Consider the following 13,222-nt stretch of genomic DNA (forward strand, 5'->3'; position numbering starts at 1 on the left):
GATAGCGAGCTACATAGACCTAGTCGTATAAGATGGTGGATTGAAAATTTTAACTCATCCGAACTCATTTTGACAGACTCGCAAAATAGCTCATGGGTTAGCTCGTGGACCACAACTCATTTTTCTGGTCTAACTACGTGTATGTTTACGTGTATTTTTTTATCATAACTATTATGAATAATTAATTTAATTTAAAAAGATAATTAAATTTAAATAAATAATGATTTTGAAAGATCAAATAATAAACTAACATTTTAGTTTAAAAATTAATTAAACTTAAATTATCAGTATAAAATAAAAATATAATTATTGTAATTTAAAATAATAAAATTATTTATTAGGTATAATCGAAAAGGAAATGTATATAAAAATATTTTTATATATAGATATAGATATTATAACATTAGTGTGGTGAAATCATTCCATTTAGGATAATCATTGGTTTGATACATTAAATTATTTAATTTAACGATAAAAATATTAATCTCTTTAATAAGGATTAGGATATTGGATTTTTGATTTGTGTGGCAAATTGGCAATATAGGTTTAGAGAAAATTAATCAAATTATTACGCTAATTAGCGTTTCAATAAAATAATGTTAATTTCATTAACCATTAGAGAAAAAAAAAGTAACAATATTTTCCTTTATTCTTTAGAACTCTATCTTATTTTCAAAGTAAGGTACAAATGTCAAAAAACTTCAATAAATTAATCTATCATATTGGACATTACAAAATCATTCATTGGTATCTAGGATTGATGAATATTTTCTCCAATAGTCAGTCAATAATTTTATAAATTTATATTTATATCTACATTCATTCAATAGGTTTTTTTAGAACATGATGTACAAAATGAAAATATAACAAATAACTTATTAATTATTGTATTAATGTCATATTCAAGAAAATATTTATTTTATTCTTAAAATTTATTATTAACATCAAAAAATAATTTTAACCATGAAAGAATTTTAATCATTAGTTAGTACCTTTCTGTCTCACAGTTACGGTTAGGATAATTCTTATAACATTTTGAACAAACAAGCATTAAAACATATCTATAATGATCAACTGCATCAGCTAAATAGTAAAATGGTCGAGATCAAAAGACATGGTTTGACAGTTGCATTGTCGGCAGCGATAACCGTCGCACCAACACCACATAATTATGTCCTGTATATACAGAATTAGGCCCAAACTGCTTTTACATATTTAAGACAGAGGAACTTGAAACAAGTGAAACTGAGCTCCAAAAAAGACAACAAGGGCTTGCAAAATTTCAATATCCTCCAAATCTTCCATGCATTGTATTAGTGCTTCCATATGAAGCAGTTGCTGCACCAGAACCAGGACAGTCTCTTGCCCAGTGGCCAGGTTGATGGCATTTAAAGCATTCACCAGAAGCACCACCACCTGATCCACCATATGATGCCCTGTTGGGAAAGCCCCCTCCTGAAGACTGTCCAGACACATTTCTAACATTTGGGCAAAGTATAGAAGTATGACCAGAACCTCCACAGTTGGTGCATGATGTATATGCACCAGCAGCACCTGCTGAACCAAAATTGCCATATTGGTTTCCATATTGTTGACCCACTTGATTTGCTGGCATCCCAAAATCTCTAGTGTTATTAGTGCTACTCTTTATTGGGTTATAAGCTGGTGGCATTACTTGACCAGTTTCAACACTCCCCATTCCAGTATTACCGGATAACGAGTTGGTAACGGTGGTAGCACCTTCTGATTTCCCAGTCAAGAGTTTATCAATCAATTCCAAACTAACTCTGGATTTAGATGCATAGTTTACCTTTTCTGCTTTAACCACAGTTGACTTAACGCGTTGTTCATCACTGAATGTTTCCTCCTTTACTTTCAACTTGAACACATACTCGGTGAAGATAACCTTCCGGATGATTTCAGCAAATCTTTCATCATCTTGCTCTTCATACTTCAGATAATACAAATCTTTTGCAGGCATGCCCATGATCTCCTCACCACTCTCCTGGAAAGCAGTAACCCATGTTACACCTGTGTGATCCATTATCTGGAATGACAGTATGTACCTATAATCACAAGCGTCAACAGATTGGTTACACCTATCACAAATCCATTTTCCATCACCATTGTTAGTCACTTTTTTGTTACATTGTCTATCCCCTATCATGATAGGACATCCTGGGTAACAGAAGTTATCACACTTTAGGTATGAAATAGTTGCACAGACCGATATCCAATCAGGCTTCTCTGAAGTCCCTAACTTCTCATCTTTAATTTGAGATACAGTTTTCCGATTATCATTCTTAGGAAAACTAGATGTATCTCTGGAGATAGAGAGAGTTGGAACATTCTTCCCTTCATTTTCAAACCATCTTTTCAGTGTGTAAGCCTCTGGAAAATCAGGCTCTACGAACAGTAGGCTAGTCATTATAGTCCCAACAGACTTTCCATTGAAATCATTAATTCTGACAGTTTTTGCAGCCAAAACTGGAAATTTCCCATCATCACAAATATTTTGCAGCCTTTGTCCTTCCACGTTGCAAAAATTTCCCCACAATGTTAACTCAACACTTCGGCCAGACATGTCTTTCAACTGGAGTGTTCTCTTCTGAGTTTCAGTACCATTTTTTCTCATGATCGAAGCTGTAGGGCTAATTGAAGTCACCACACCAATCACATCCACTATGGTATTGCTTTCCAAACTTTCAATTTCACTAATTGGGCGAAAATTAAAAGTTTGCTTTGGAATTGAGTTATCATCATCAGGGCATGGTTGTATGATCGATGTCATATCAAGGGTTAACTCTTGATCATTGGGAAGGTGATTGAAATTCTTCTGAGCTGGCTTTATGCTTCCCCTGGAAACTAGGTATACCTTACCAGCTTCAATCAAATTATAGAACTGATCAGCCACACTATTGAAGCAAGTTGCCCGAATCTGCCCACCATCAGAATCCAAAAGGTCAAATGAAAACACCTTGCCATCACCTCGAGCATTGTTATAGTGCCTGAGTTCTCCCTTAGCTGTTACTCTGGCTTTAATTGTCCACATATTCTGGTAAGGATTCAATGCTGCTATTGGAATTATCCTAGGGGGAGCTTCATTTTTTCCAATTGGCCCTCTGTTAGTGTACATTGGAGATGGTTGCCGATACATAGGCTGAGGTGCACGAGAAAAAGAGTTTGGCAAGGTCCTTGAAGTCTCAGATTGGGGATGACGAATACCCATGTTCTGATCACCATGAGATCCAGTAAATGGTGCTGATCTAGAAAAATTAGCTCCGGGTTCTACTTTAGGATATGTAGGAGGTGCATTACTAGAATAACTAGATCCAGGGTTGGAAATACCAGAATAAACACTACTGGCAGGAGCATTCATTCTTGGATGATCTGGAGATGGTACGGCCATATTCGGTCTAGCAGGCATGCTGCCTACATTCGGTCTAGCAGAAATGCTGCCTGGGTGTGAACGGTTATTCAAAGATTGTGAATTTCCAGGGGTGACTCCTGATTGACCAGTGCCCGATTCTGCAGATCCATCTTTTGGTAATGCAACAGGTTCTCCAATCAACTCACATTTTTCCACTACAACGTCTAGGTCAATGATGACAATGATCCTGTACCCAACAATTAGACAGCCAAATCATGATCTAAATGAGAAAAAAATACACCTACAATTAACATGCAAAACTGTCTCCCACTGAGCACTGACAGTAAATCATTCAACCAAAGCAATCACGGAACTATAAAATCATCACAAGAAATAATCACCCATGAAAATTCTTTCTCTTGAGCCCATTAGATTATCAAGTCTTGAAAAACACAAATTTAATACAGAGAAAACATAACGGAAATGAAATGCATTAGCAGTGAAAGATAATACATGCATTAGATATGAAACATCAAAATAAAAACAAAAACCAACCAAAGCACGCATATTAAAACAGCTTGCAACGTCAACATTTAGGTTCTGCAACAGCATTGCAACTCAGCCACAATTGGTATTCAGGATTCTTCCACGATATCAAGAACCGCAACCAACCGCTACCCAAATTCAACCACAAGCATTCAATGAAAATCCCGCCCAAAAGAAGAATAGGAACGCTTAAAAGTATCACCACTATCCAAAAAAATTCACACAATGATATAAAATGCATTTCACCTTTTTCTCACAGAAATTTCAACAACTTGGAAAGAAAAAATTAAGACAAAACCTGTCAACAAGATGTAGAACTCACTTGCGGTTCTGGACATCGTTGCAGATGAACTGTGTGAGCCTAACGACGGAACCTTTCTGCAACTTTGCAGAATGAACTAGTTCGTTCATCTGCGTGGCAAGCATGCCTTGCTGGTAAAAGGAACCGTCAGATAGAACCAGCCGGTACCTCTCGGTGTTATTGGCTTGTTGCGACTGCACCAGCTTCAAATCTATAACTTGCAACACTGGTTTCAAACTACTGGAACAATTGGCACCGCATATTTCTTTTATGGCCCCTGGCGTCAGTGACCCCGCCATTGTTGCTGTTCTCTTCTTATTTCGTTTTGCTGAAAAAATGAGGATCGAAAAAAGAAAACCCCAGAAAATGGGATCGAATCAAACACAAAGTGAAAGTGGGAGGTTACAAGAGAGTGTGAAACCCTAGCGGGATTCAATAATTTTAAAAGGCGCCATAAGTGGTTTCGATAGAGAGAACCGCGAATTGCGAATGGGGGAATTAATTTCTGAAATGTCCATAAAGAGTATTGGGAATTTTTTAATTCCTACCATATCCCTAAAACTTGTGATGACTTATTTGACCTTTACATATTTATTTTACAACTTAATAACATGTGACAAAATTATTTTTAAATTTTATAATTATTTATTAGTTATTGAAGTACGCAATTTATGCTTAAATATTGTAATTTTATGTAATAAATAGATAAATTCAAATATTATCATTATCATACATTTTATTACATGCTGAATGTTCAGTATCTATGTCTGAATTTTAATTTTTTAATGATATAAAATAGTAGCGTTTTAAATATTGGAGACGAAAATTGACATGTATCAGAAAATTTAAAGGAGGCAAGGCACAACACAAGGGAGTTGAATGATCAATAGTCTAGACTCTTGTGTGGTGTTTGTTTGACCATGACCACGTGACCAACCAAATCCCGTTTTCCGTTACCCTACAAATATCTCGTTCCCGTTGTGCGGTTCCAACCGAAACCCCTTTCCTCCGATCACCGGTTAAATGGTTCCGACCACCGGTGACCGGCATTGACACCACTTTTCTTCCGGCAAGGCCTAGCCCTTTCCAGATTCATGGATCCCTCTGATTCTCACTCCCACTCCCAAGAACCGGAACCGCCCAAGAAGAACGGCGTCGTGTTTGTCGTACTGCGATGGGTTCTTGCGATTGTCTTCCCCTTCCTCTTCTTTCTCTCAATTCCCTTTCTGGTTGGTTTGCTGGTTCTCATGTTCGCCGATTTCTCTATTCCCAACCCCATTTCTCTCCCCTCACAGTGCAAAATCGTCTCCACAGGTTAGTTAGTCAATCTTCGAAGCTTAGTTTGGGGAACTGTTTTTTTTTTTCCCTTTGGTTATGTATTTTCGACGCAGGGGAAAACTGAAAATTAAGCAGAGGAAGTTGATTAAGTGCTTGCTTTGACAAATTTAACTTAATTTAGCTGCTCATACTTCTTGGTTACTTAGTTTCCAGATCAAAATGACTATATTGAACTTCAAAATGTGGTGGGAACGGGGAAATGCTTACCTGCTCTGTGTAAAGCATATAGATGTGTATTTCTTTAGTAACAATTTAAGAAGCCTTAGACGATGCTTTTACCTGAACTTTCCGTTGTTATGAATCTGGTTATACTTTGAGGCCTTCAACCTGCAACAATTTGAAGTTTTGAAAGCTTTAAAAACTCTGTATTCTGGTTTAGATGCATAATATAGCCTGTGTTAAGTTTGTCCTGTATAAACAGTCTTGATTTTTTCTTTTTTCTTGATAGCAAAAATGTATATGTATATATTTCCATTGATTGATTTATGAAAAGGAAGCAAATTATCTATGCTACCTTCAAATTACACTTCCTAATGATTGATTTGATTATGTTTGCCACACTGATATTTCTGTTATTGTTATAGTCGCTTGCTTCACAGATAATTGAAGGCATTATTGCTTGTTTTACTTCACACTAAACTGTATGGCATAATTATTTTACAGGTGTTGATATCAGGTCATCTAAGATTTGCGAAATTGGATTGTTAAATTATAAAGCGAAGGATGTGTTTCAGCATTTTGAAAGAAGCAAATTTCGCTGCCGTTATGATTACTATTGGGCTTCAGTATTCAAGGTTATTATACTAGTTAATCTTTTTATTATTTTAGTAAAAACAGATTTTTTTTTTTTTGCTTTAATATTGAGAAGGAAGATAAAATTTTATCCCTAACAATGACTATGGAATGGAAACTTGTGTTAATAAACAAGTTCATTGGGCAGTAAAGCTCTCCAATAGTCAGATCACCTGGCAAGAACAGAGAGAAACGCCCTGGAAATTTCAATCTTTCCCCTTCATTTGAATATGCCAAAGTCTAAGGATAAATCCAACATTCATCAATAATTTAGAACAAAGGATGGACTGTGTTTCTGAGTTAGAAACCTCACAAAACTTTAGTAGTAATCAGTGGTAAAAGTTTTCTTTGGTCTGTGAATCTGAGCTAACTGTTAGTATTAGTCCTTTCAAGAGCTTAGGTGTTAGGCCGCTAGTTATTAACTATTAGTACCAAGTAATATCATTTCTGATATATCTTGCCTTATATAGTTATCTCTTTTGATTGAGAAACTTACACGGTTTTCTCTTATCCAAGTGACGTATATGTAAATATAGACCATGCTAGCATATCTAACGACCAATTCATTATGCATCAGTGTGCACAAAGCTCTTCTATGGTTTATTTTTTTATGGTTACGATGACTAGAGTTTGGCAGTTCTTTTGGGTAGCTATAAATAGTTTATATTAATACTGTTTCAGGTAGAATATAAAGATCACTTTTCCGGTCAGACACAAGTTGCATTTGCTGAGGCTCCAAATGAGGCCCTTCCTCTATATTGCAGACCTAATTTTGGTGCTGCATGGCTGACACAATATAAATTTAAGGTAGGGGTCTCAACTTGTGGCCTTTTGTACTATGTTGTCTCGCTGAACCTCTTTGATTGGATGTATATTTCATAATGATGTCATATATAGTAAGAACTGCAATATTTACCAGTTCAACATAGTTCAAAATGTTGTCATTTTTAATTTTCTCCCGCCTTTATTAGGTCAATGAAACTTACAATTGCTGGTACACATCTGGCATTTCCAAAGTTCGTTTACCTCAAGATAATCTTTTTGGTTGTCATGCCCACCAGCAGTCTACTCTTGAAAAGAGTAGAGAGTATTCTACCATGTGAGTAGTCTATACTATTTTCTTATATTTCATTGTGCATTCTATATGAATGTATAGGTTATATTACTAAATTAAAACGGGAATGCAGAATGGAAACTCTGAATCTAACAATTGTAAGCTTAACATTTTCAAGGTTTATCATTCTCTGTTCAACTTTTAGTTGTTTTTTTTTTTGATGTCAAAGAAATAATAGAATTTTGTATGCTGTATCCAAATCCAAGGCCTCTGTATCAAGGTGATAAGGGTTCTGAATGCTCACTCTTTCCTGAAAGTCCCGACTCCCAACTAATGTCTGCCTCCCTCCCTCTCACTATCCCATGCCTCCCTCCCTCTCACTATCCCATGCCTCCCTCCCTCTCACTATCCCACTGCTGTGTTGTATAGCCTCCACAACAGAATTCTCATGCTCCCCATTCTTCTTGCCAGCATGGATTCCTACGGGCCACCCCCTTTTACCCTACTGTTCACTCACACTAGTTATTCTTGGGAATATAAACAGTTATAGTCACGAAAAAAATATCCACACCCTCGATACAGCTTTTTATGGCCACCCATATGTGTAACCAGGCTTGTTTACTTGAAGAGGGCAAATAAACTTGGGCATAGGTTGGTGGGGATTTAGTCAAAAACTCAAATTCATATGTTCAACTGATTAATTCATGATAACTCCTTGATATACCCAAGAAAACAAATAGCGGAGAATCTTGTTTTTTTCCCAATCAATGTTTAGTCCATGTATAAAATTTGTAGTTGATATTTTTTGTACGAAAGGTTCTTTGAGTGAACACATAATTATTATGTTTCTAGACAGGAAGTGTTGAGATATAGAGTCGTTTCTCATGGTAAACATATCCTTCTGAAGAAAAATATTAAAATTCCTTCTGCCCATAACAAGTTAGTGATGTCGATTGTGAACACAGTGAAAGCTAGGTTACATGGGATTAGGTTGAATTGTATTACTACTACCTTTTATTTCTGGTAACGTTGTTTACTACAGAAAGTTGGGCGGTCTGTTATTTTTTTCAAGTCGTTAAGCCAATGAACTTTGGGTTATATCCTATTAATTAAGTAAATTAGAACAAGGCTCGGATGAGTATTGAATTTGATTTGAGAGTCATAGCTGGTCATAATCCTCACTCTGTCATCCTATAAGAGCTATGCTGTCCTTGCTTCCATGAAAGTGCAGTATTGACAACCTAAATTTATATATGGTGCATTGTGATTTTTTGTATCAACATAATTATTATGTTTGAGTGGCATTTCATATAAATATATGTCGTTTAATTACAAAAACGGTATTTTTATCAAACAATTATTTTATTGGTATGGATATCCTATCAGGGCTATGGAGATGGCAATTTCCTGGTTTTCCAGTAAAGGAAGGGCCAAGCATTGGAGGTGGGAAACTTTAATTGGAGTTGTAAGTGGATTCTTAACTTCATTGATCTCCATAACCTTCATTAGGTTCCTACATATACTGCTATCATCTATATATCAATCTTTCACAACATGGATGTTTCCTTGGCGTGTCAATGCCGTTCTCATCAAGCGCGCTTGTTTTCTTTTGGCATACTTATCTTTTGTGGCTTGGTTAGCTATAGAATATGGGAAGAGACTTGGTCTCATGGACATATTTAGTTTCCCTAAATTATAGCACTCGTTTTTAGAAAGAGCAATGTCCTTTTCGCAGAATCGCAATGTAATATTATAACTGCAGCAGGTGATATTCTTGTCACATGATAAATGAGTGTCGCTCTGTGTAACGAAGTTATGTATAGTTCGAGGAGGGGAGGAATTAAAACTGCATTAGTTTAAAGTAAATGTACTCATTTACTATTAAAGGAAAGAATGCTAAGCTTAGTTAAAACAGGGAGTTTGGGAATAGTGGTTTACATTGTTGTATCTTATATGTCGGATATGTTTGAAATGCCGGGGTTGAGCCACCTATGCACTAGTTAAAGAAGTTGTAAAATTCATTACTGTAGCATTTAATTTGTTGGAATGATTTTGGTGGTCTTGAGAATGAAATGGATTTACCATTTATTTTTCATGTTTGATGTCATGGTCATGAAAGAAAAAATATAATTTATCCTTGAACATGCTAGTCATTTGCAAATAAATCCCAAATTCTAAATAGATTCAAATTATTTGTCAATGCTAATATATGTTGTAAAATGAATGTACCTGACAAATCTAATGATAAAACTCCCTTATTTACTCTGACATGCATCAATTATAGAAATTGCTGCCATCGCTTCATTCTTCAAATGCATGGTGCAAATAGTATCTGTGTAACACTTATTTCAGAGTTGGCTTGTGAAGTTATCTAATATGATCCTGAAGATTGGGAACCTATATAAAGTGGTTAACTATATTGACAACTTGTGATGTTTGTGATATTTCGAACACCATTTTCTATCTTCAAGACTATTCATGGGCCTTATGAGATTCGGCTTAATTAGAGATAACAATTGACGAATCATTTGCTGAATGTTAATTGCATTAATTGTTCAACAGTATCATATTCATATATTTTATTTGACTGCAAATTTAGATTAATTATTCGACAATATCGTATTCATATATTTTGTTTGACTGCAAATTTAAGTAAATTGTTCGAGAGTATCATATTCATATTATTCTGAAAAGTTTAATTTTTTAAATGTTTTAGAAAACTTATTCTGAAAATCTTGTTTCAGAAAACATTTCATGTTGTGAAAAGTTTGTTCTAGAAAACATGTCATATGTTTTGAAAATCCTATTTCAATAAATTTATATTCATTTTATATATTTTGGAAAATTTATTTCGAAAGATTTCTGAATTAAAATTGTTCGAAAGTCACTATGGTAAACATTTTAAAAATTATGGCGGTGGAGGAGACAAATACCTTCATCAACGAAGTTGAATGACTAGTTTGAGTTAAAACGTTATTTGTCTGAATAGATTAAGACATTGATTTATATACATATCCGGATAACCGAATCGGCCATATTAGATAATTGAAATAACTTTGCTATTTTGGATTCCTATAAATGCATGGGTTCAAAGTTTATATTTGATTTATTTTCGGTGTAAATCAAATTTGTATTCCAGTTCGAGTAAAAAAATTGAAAAAATTGTCCAAAAATGGAAATGTTAGAAGTACATTACATGCAATCTTTGAAGTGGTGTTGAGAATGATTCAAGATTTGGATAGCAATTATGTGAAACATGCCCGTTCAAAAGTACAAAATAAAGTAATCATAAATTCGTAAGTCTTAAATATTTAAACAAGAGAAAAGAAGAGGAATTTAATTGTGTTGAAATTAAAAGAAAGCACCTAAATTCGAAAGAAATTTAAATGAACAAATGTTAAATGTCCAATGGAAATTGAAGAACTCAAATACAGGTAAGATGAAGAAAGGGTGAAGAGTAAAAGAATGATTGGGAAATAGTAAGACCTCTCATTTGAAAATCTGCTGATAGATATCTTCAACAAAAAAAAAATCTTAATAAATAATCTAGAGAGAATTAGTATGACATCCCATTTTTAATAGATTAATCTACCAAATAAAACGTCACAAGATCATAATAACGAGAAGCACTCAGAGGAATATAAAACGTAGGAAAGATAACTATTACAGTCATCCGGAATTTCTTAAAAAGGAAACTTAGGCACACCACATAGTCATAAGCAAAAGAAAATTTAAAAGGGTGCAACAGTTTTGCAAAAGGGTTACCACTAAGGCAACTAATACAAAAGGCCTCATAAGCCATGAAACTACTCCTAAGATATCCAGACAAGGAAATCTAGGCCGCACCGCTGCATCTCCCGGATCCATCTCGAACCTCCCTCTCATCTGCTCCCACCAGAAGGTGATCATCGCAAAAGAGAAAACATAACAGAAACAACACAAAATGCAAGGGTAAGCTAGTGTAACTTGAAACTTATCATAGTGTAAAAGAATAAGTGCATAAACATTCTCAGACATACAACACAGAGACACATAAGTCATGTTATGGCAAACAAGCAAGACACTATGACTCAATTATCCGGATACATATACTAAGATCGGATTCACTGGACGCTTGCACTTGTGGTGGCCTCTACTGCTCTGCAGAGCCATTGCCAATGGGTTTCACCCTACCACACACAAGGTTAGCCTTTAAGCGTCTAAGGCCATTATCCTGCCAAAGACTAGGGCCTCCCGCTACTCTCACCACTTGGGTCAGTTTGCTCTACTTGAGACTCACTGACCCTTTCAGAGTTTCGGGATGCGGTCCTTACTTGAATCCTTATCTTAATATATACACTACACGCCACCATAAAGTCTCCCCACGAGACTCATGGAATTACGCCTATTTCACACCAATCTCATGTTTCATATCACATAACCACCACTTGTTACCTCAACATAAATTTCTCATGCTCATCATTATCAACCATCCAAACACAACTTCATACATTACTCATGCTATCATACAGATTTTTGTGCATATAACTCATACAACTCATGCAAACACACCAAAATCTTGCATGTCCGAGACAAATAGCCACACCCAAGGTTAACAGGACTCCAAAAACATAAATTTGCACTATTCTCGCCTGGGCTAGAAGCCCTCGCCTAGGCTACAACGACTGTCTCGCTTAAGCTAGGCCTTCTCGCCTGGACGAGGCCTGCAACAGTGGCACTCTACGAGCCCTCGCTTGGGCAAGTCCAGCTCGCCTGGGCGAGATCGTTATTCGCCCAAAAATGAAACACCTCGCCTGGACGAGGTTGTGAGCAGAGCCAACCAGATTTTTCCTCGAGAACTCGCTTGGGCGAGTCACTCTCGCCTGAGCGAGACAACGCGTCGCTCAAAACCAGAGCCCTCCACCTGGGCGAGTTGCTCCAGCAAAACCTGGGCGAGTTTCTGAGACTCTCGCCTAGGCGAGACGAGCTCGCCTGGGCGAGAATGACAGTTCTCGCCACTGTTCGCGTACATGCAATAGAGCCACAGTTCAAACCAACATCCAAACACGCATGCAACTCAGTTTCATTCGATTAAACATGCTTCTCAAGCTCATAAACATGGAACAAACCAACAAGACACCCAACAACAAAATGAACGGTTAAATCTAGCTTCCCTTACCTTTTTAGACACTAGCGCAAGGAGAGGTGACCCAAGTAAGTGCAAACGAGATTCTGGAACAACCTACAATGCTGAGAAGGAACACTCACGAAGTTGAGAATGGGTATTAGGGAGAATGTAAGACAGAACCGAAGTTTCTAACTGGAGGAGGGGAAGGATGAAGTTAGAGCTCAACTTACCTGAGAATATTAAACCGAGAAGCTAGCTGGAAAAGAACAGAACCTATGCCCTAGCAGAGCTCTTGCTTCAACCAAGAGTGTTTAAGGAAGAGGAGCAGCTCTGGAAAACAGAAGAGTGAGGAATGAGTGAGTTGGAAGGGTATAGGGGTCCTACAGTAGGGCTGACCTTGGGCCTCCGAAAAGGCCAGGCCCACAGCTTCATAACACTGAAAAAAAAGGACTTACAATTAAGATATAGTTATTCTTAGGTTTAATTGTCTTTAATCCTATGATTTATTCATTTATTGTATTTAATATGATTTTATTATTAATAAATGATTCAAGCCCAACACTTTTTAAAAGCGCAACAATGGCATCACATTTCATATGATTAACAGTAAAAATGTTAACAAATAAATAGGAAAGATTTTAATTCACACATAATATAATTTATAAAACTAATAACATCAAATTTAACTGATGAAAGGCATATCTTAAAAATTTA

At 36.1% G+C, this 13,222-nt stretch overlaps 2 protein-coding genes across 2 annotated transcripts; one reads left to right on the top strand and one right to left on the bottom strand.

Annotated features, from left to right (window-relative positions):
- Positions 1-1,033: 1,033 nt before the first annotated feature.
- Positions 1,034-4,715, bottom strand: LOC114173421 (replication protein A 70 kDa DNA-binding subunit A). Its single transcript, XM_028057805.2, has 2 exons — positions 4,239-4,715; positions 1,034-3,617 (listed from the first exon to the last, which is right to left on the bottom strand). The coding sequence occupies exons 1-2, from the start codon at positions 4,514-4,516 to the stop codon at positions 1,283-1,285; spliced, it is 2,613 nt and encodes an 870-aa protein (XP_027913606.2). The 5' UTR covers positions 4,517-4,715; the 3' UTR covers positions 1,034-1,282.
- Positions 4,716-5,093: 378 nt separating this feature from the next.
- On the top strand, positions 5,094-9,496 carry LOC114173428 (exopolysaccharide production negative regulator). The gene is made up of 5 exons (XM_028057822.2): positions 5,094-5,531; positions 6,219-6,349; positions 7,029-7,154; positions 7,319-7,446; positions 8,788-9,496. The coding sequence occupies exons 1-5, from the start codon at positions 5,312-5,314 to the stop codon at positions 9,098-9,100; spliced, it is 918 nt and encodes a 305-aa protein (XP_027913623.2). The 5' UTR covers positions 5,094-5,311; the 3' UTR covers positions 9,101-9,496.
- Positions 9,497-13,222: the final 3,726 nt, after the last annotated feature.

The sequence above is a fragment of the Vigna unguiculata genome, chromosome 2, assembly GCF_037176805.1.
Source record: "Vigna unguiculata cultivar grain cowpea cultivar isolate G323 ecotype 2 chromosome 2, ASM3717680v1, whole genome shotgun sequence".
Taxonomy (NCBI): Eukaryota; Viridiplantae; Streptophyta; class Magnoliopsida; order Fabales; family Fabaceae; genus Vigna; species Vigna unguiculata.

Bases quoted from the DNA above. Each gene is read 5' to 3' on its own strand.
- LOC114173428 (XM_028057822.2), top strand. From the start codon at position 5,312: ATGGATCCCTCTGATTCTCACTCCCACTCCCAAGAACCGGAACCGCCC. The intron at 5,532-6,218 runs GTTAGTTAGTCA...ATTATTTTACAG, and splicing joins GTGCAAAATCGTCTCCACAG to GTGTTGATATCAGGTCATCT. The intron at 7,155-7,318 runs GTAGGGGTCTCA...CGCCTTTATTAG, and splicing joins TGACACAATATAAATTTAAG to GTCAATGAAACTTACAATTG.
- LOC114173421 (XM_028057805.2), bottom strand. From the start codon at position 4,516: ATGGCGGGGTCACTGACGCCAGGGGCCATAAAAGAAATATGCGGTGCC. The intron at 3,618-4,238 runs GTGAGTTCTACA...TGTTGGGTACAG, and splicing joins AACGATGTCCAGAACCGCAA to GATCATTGTCATCATTGACC.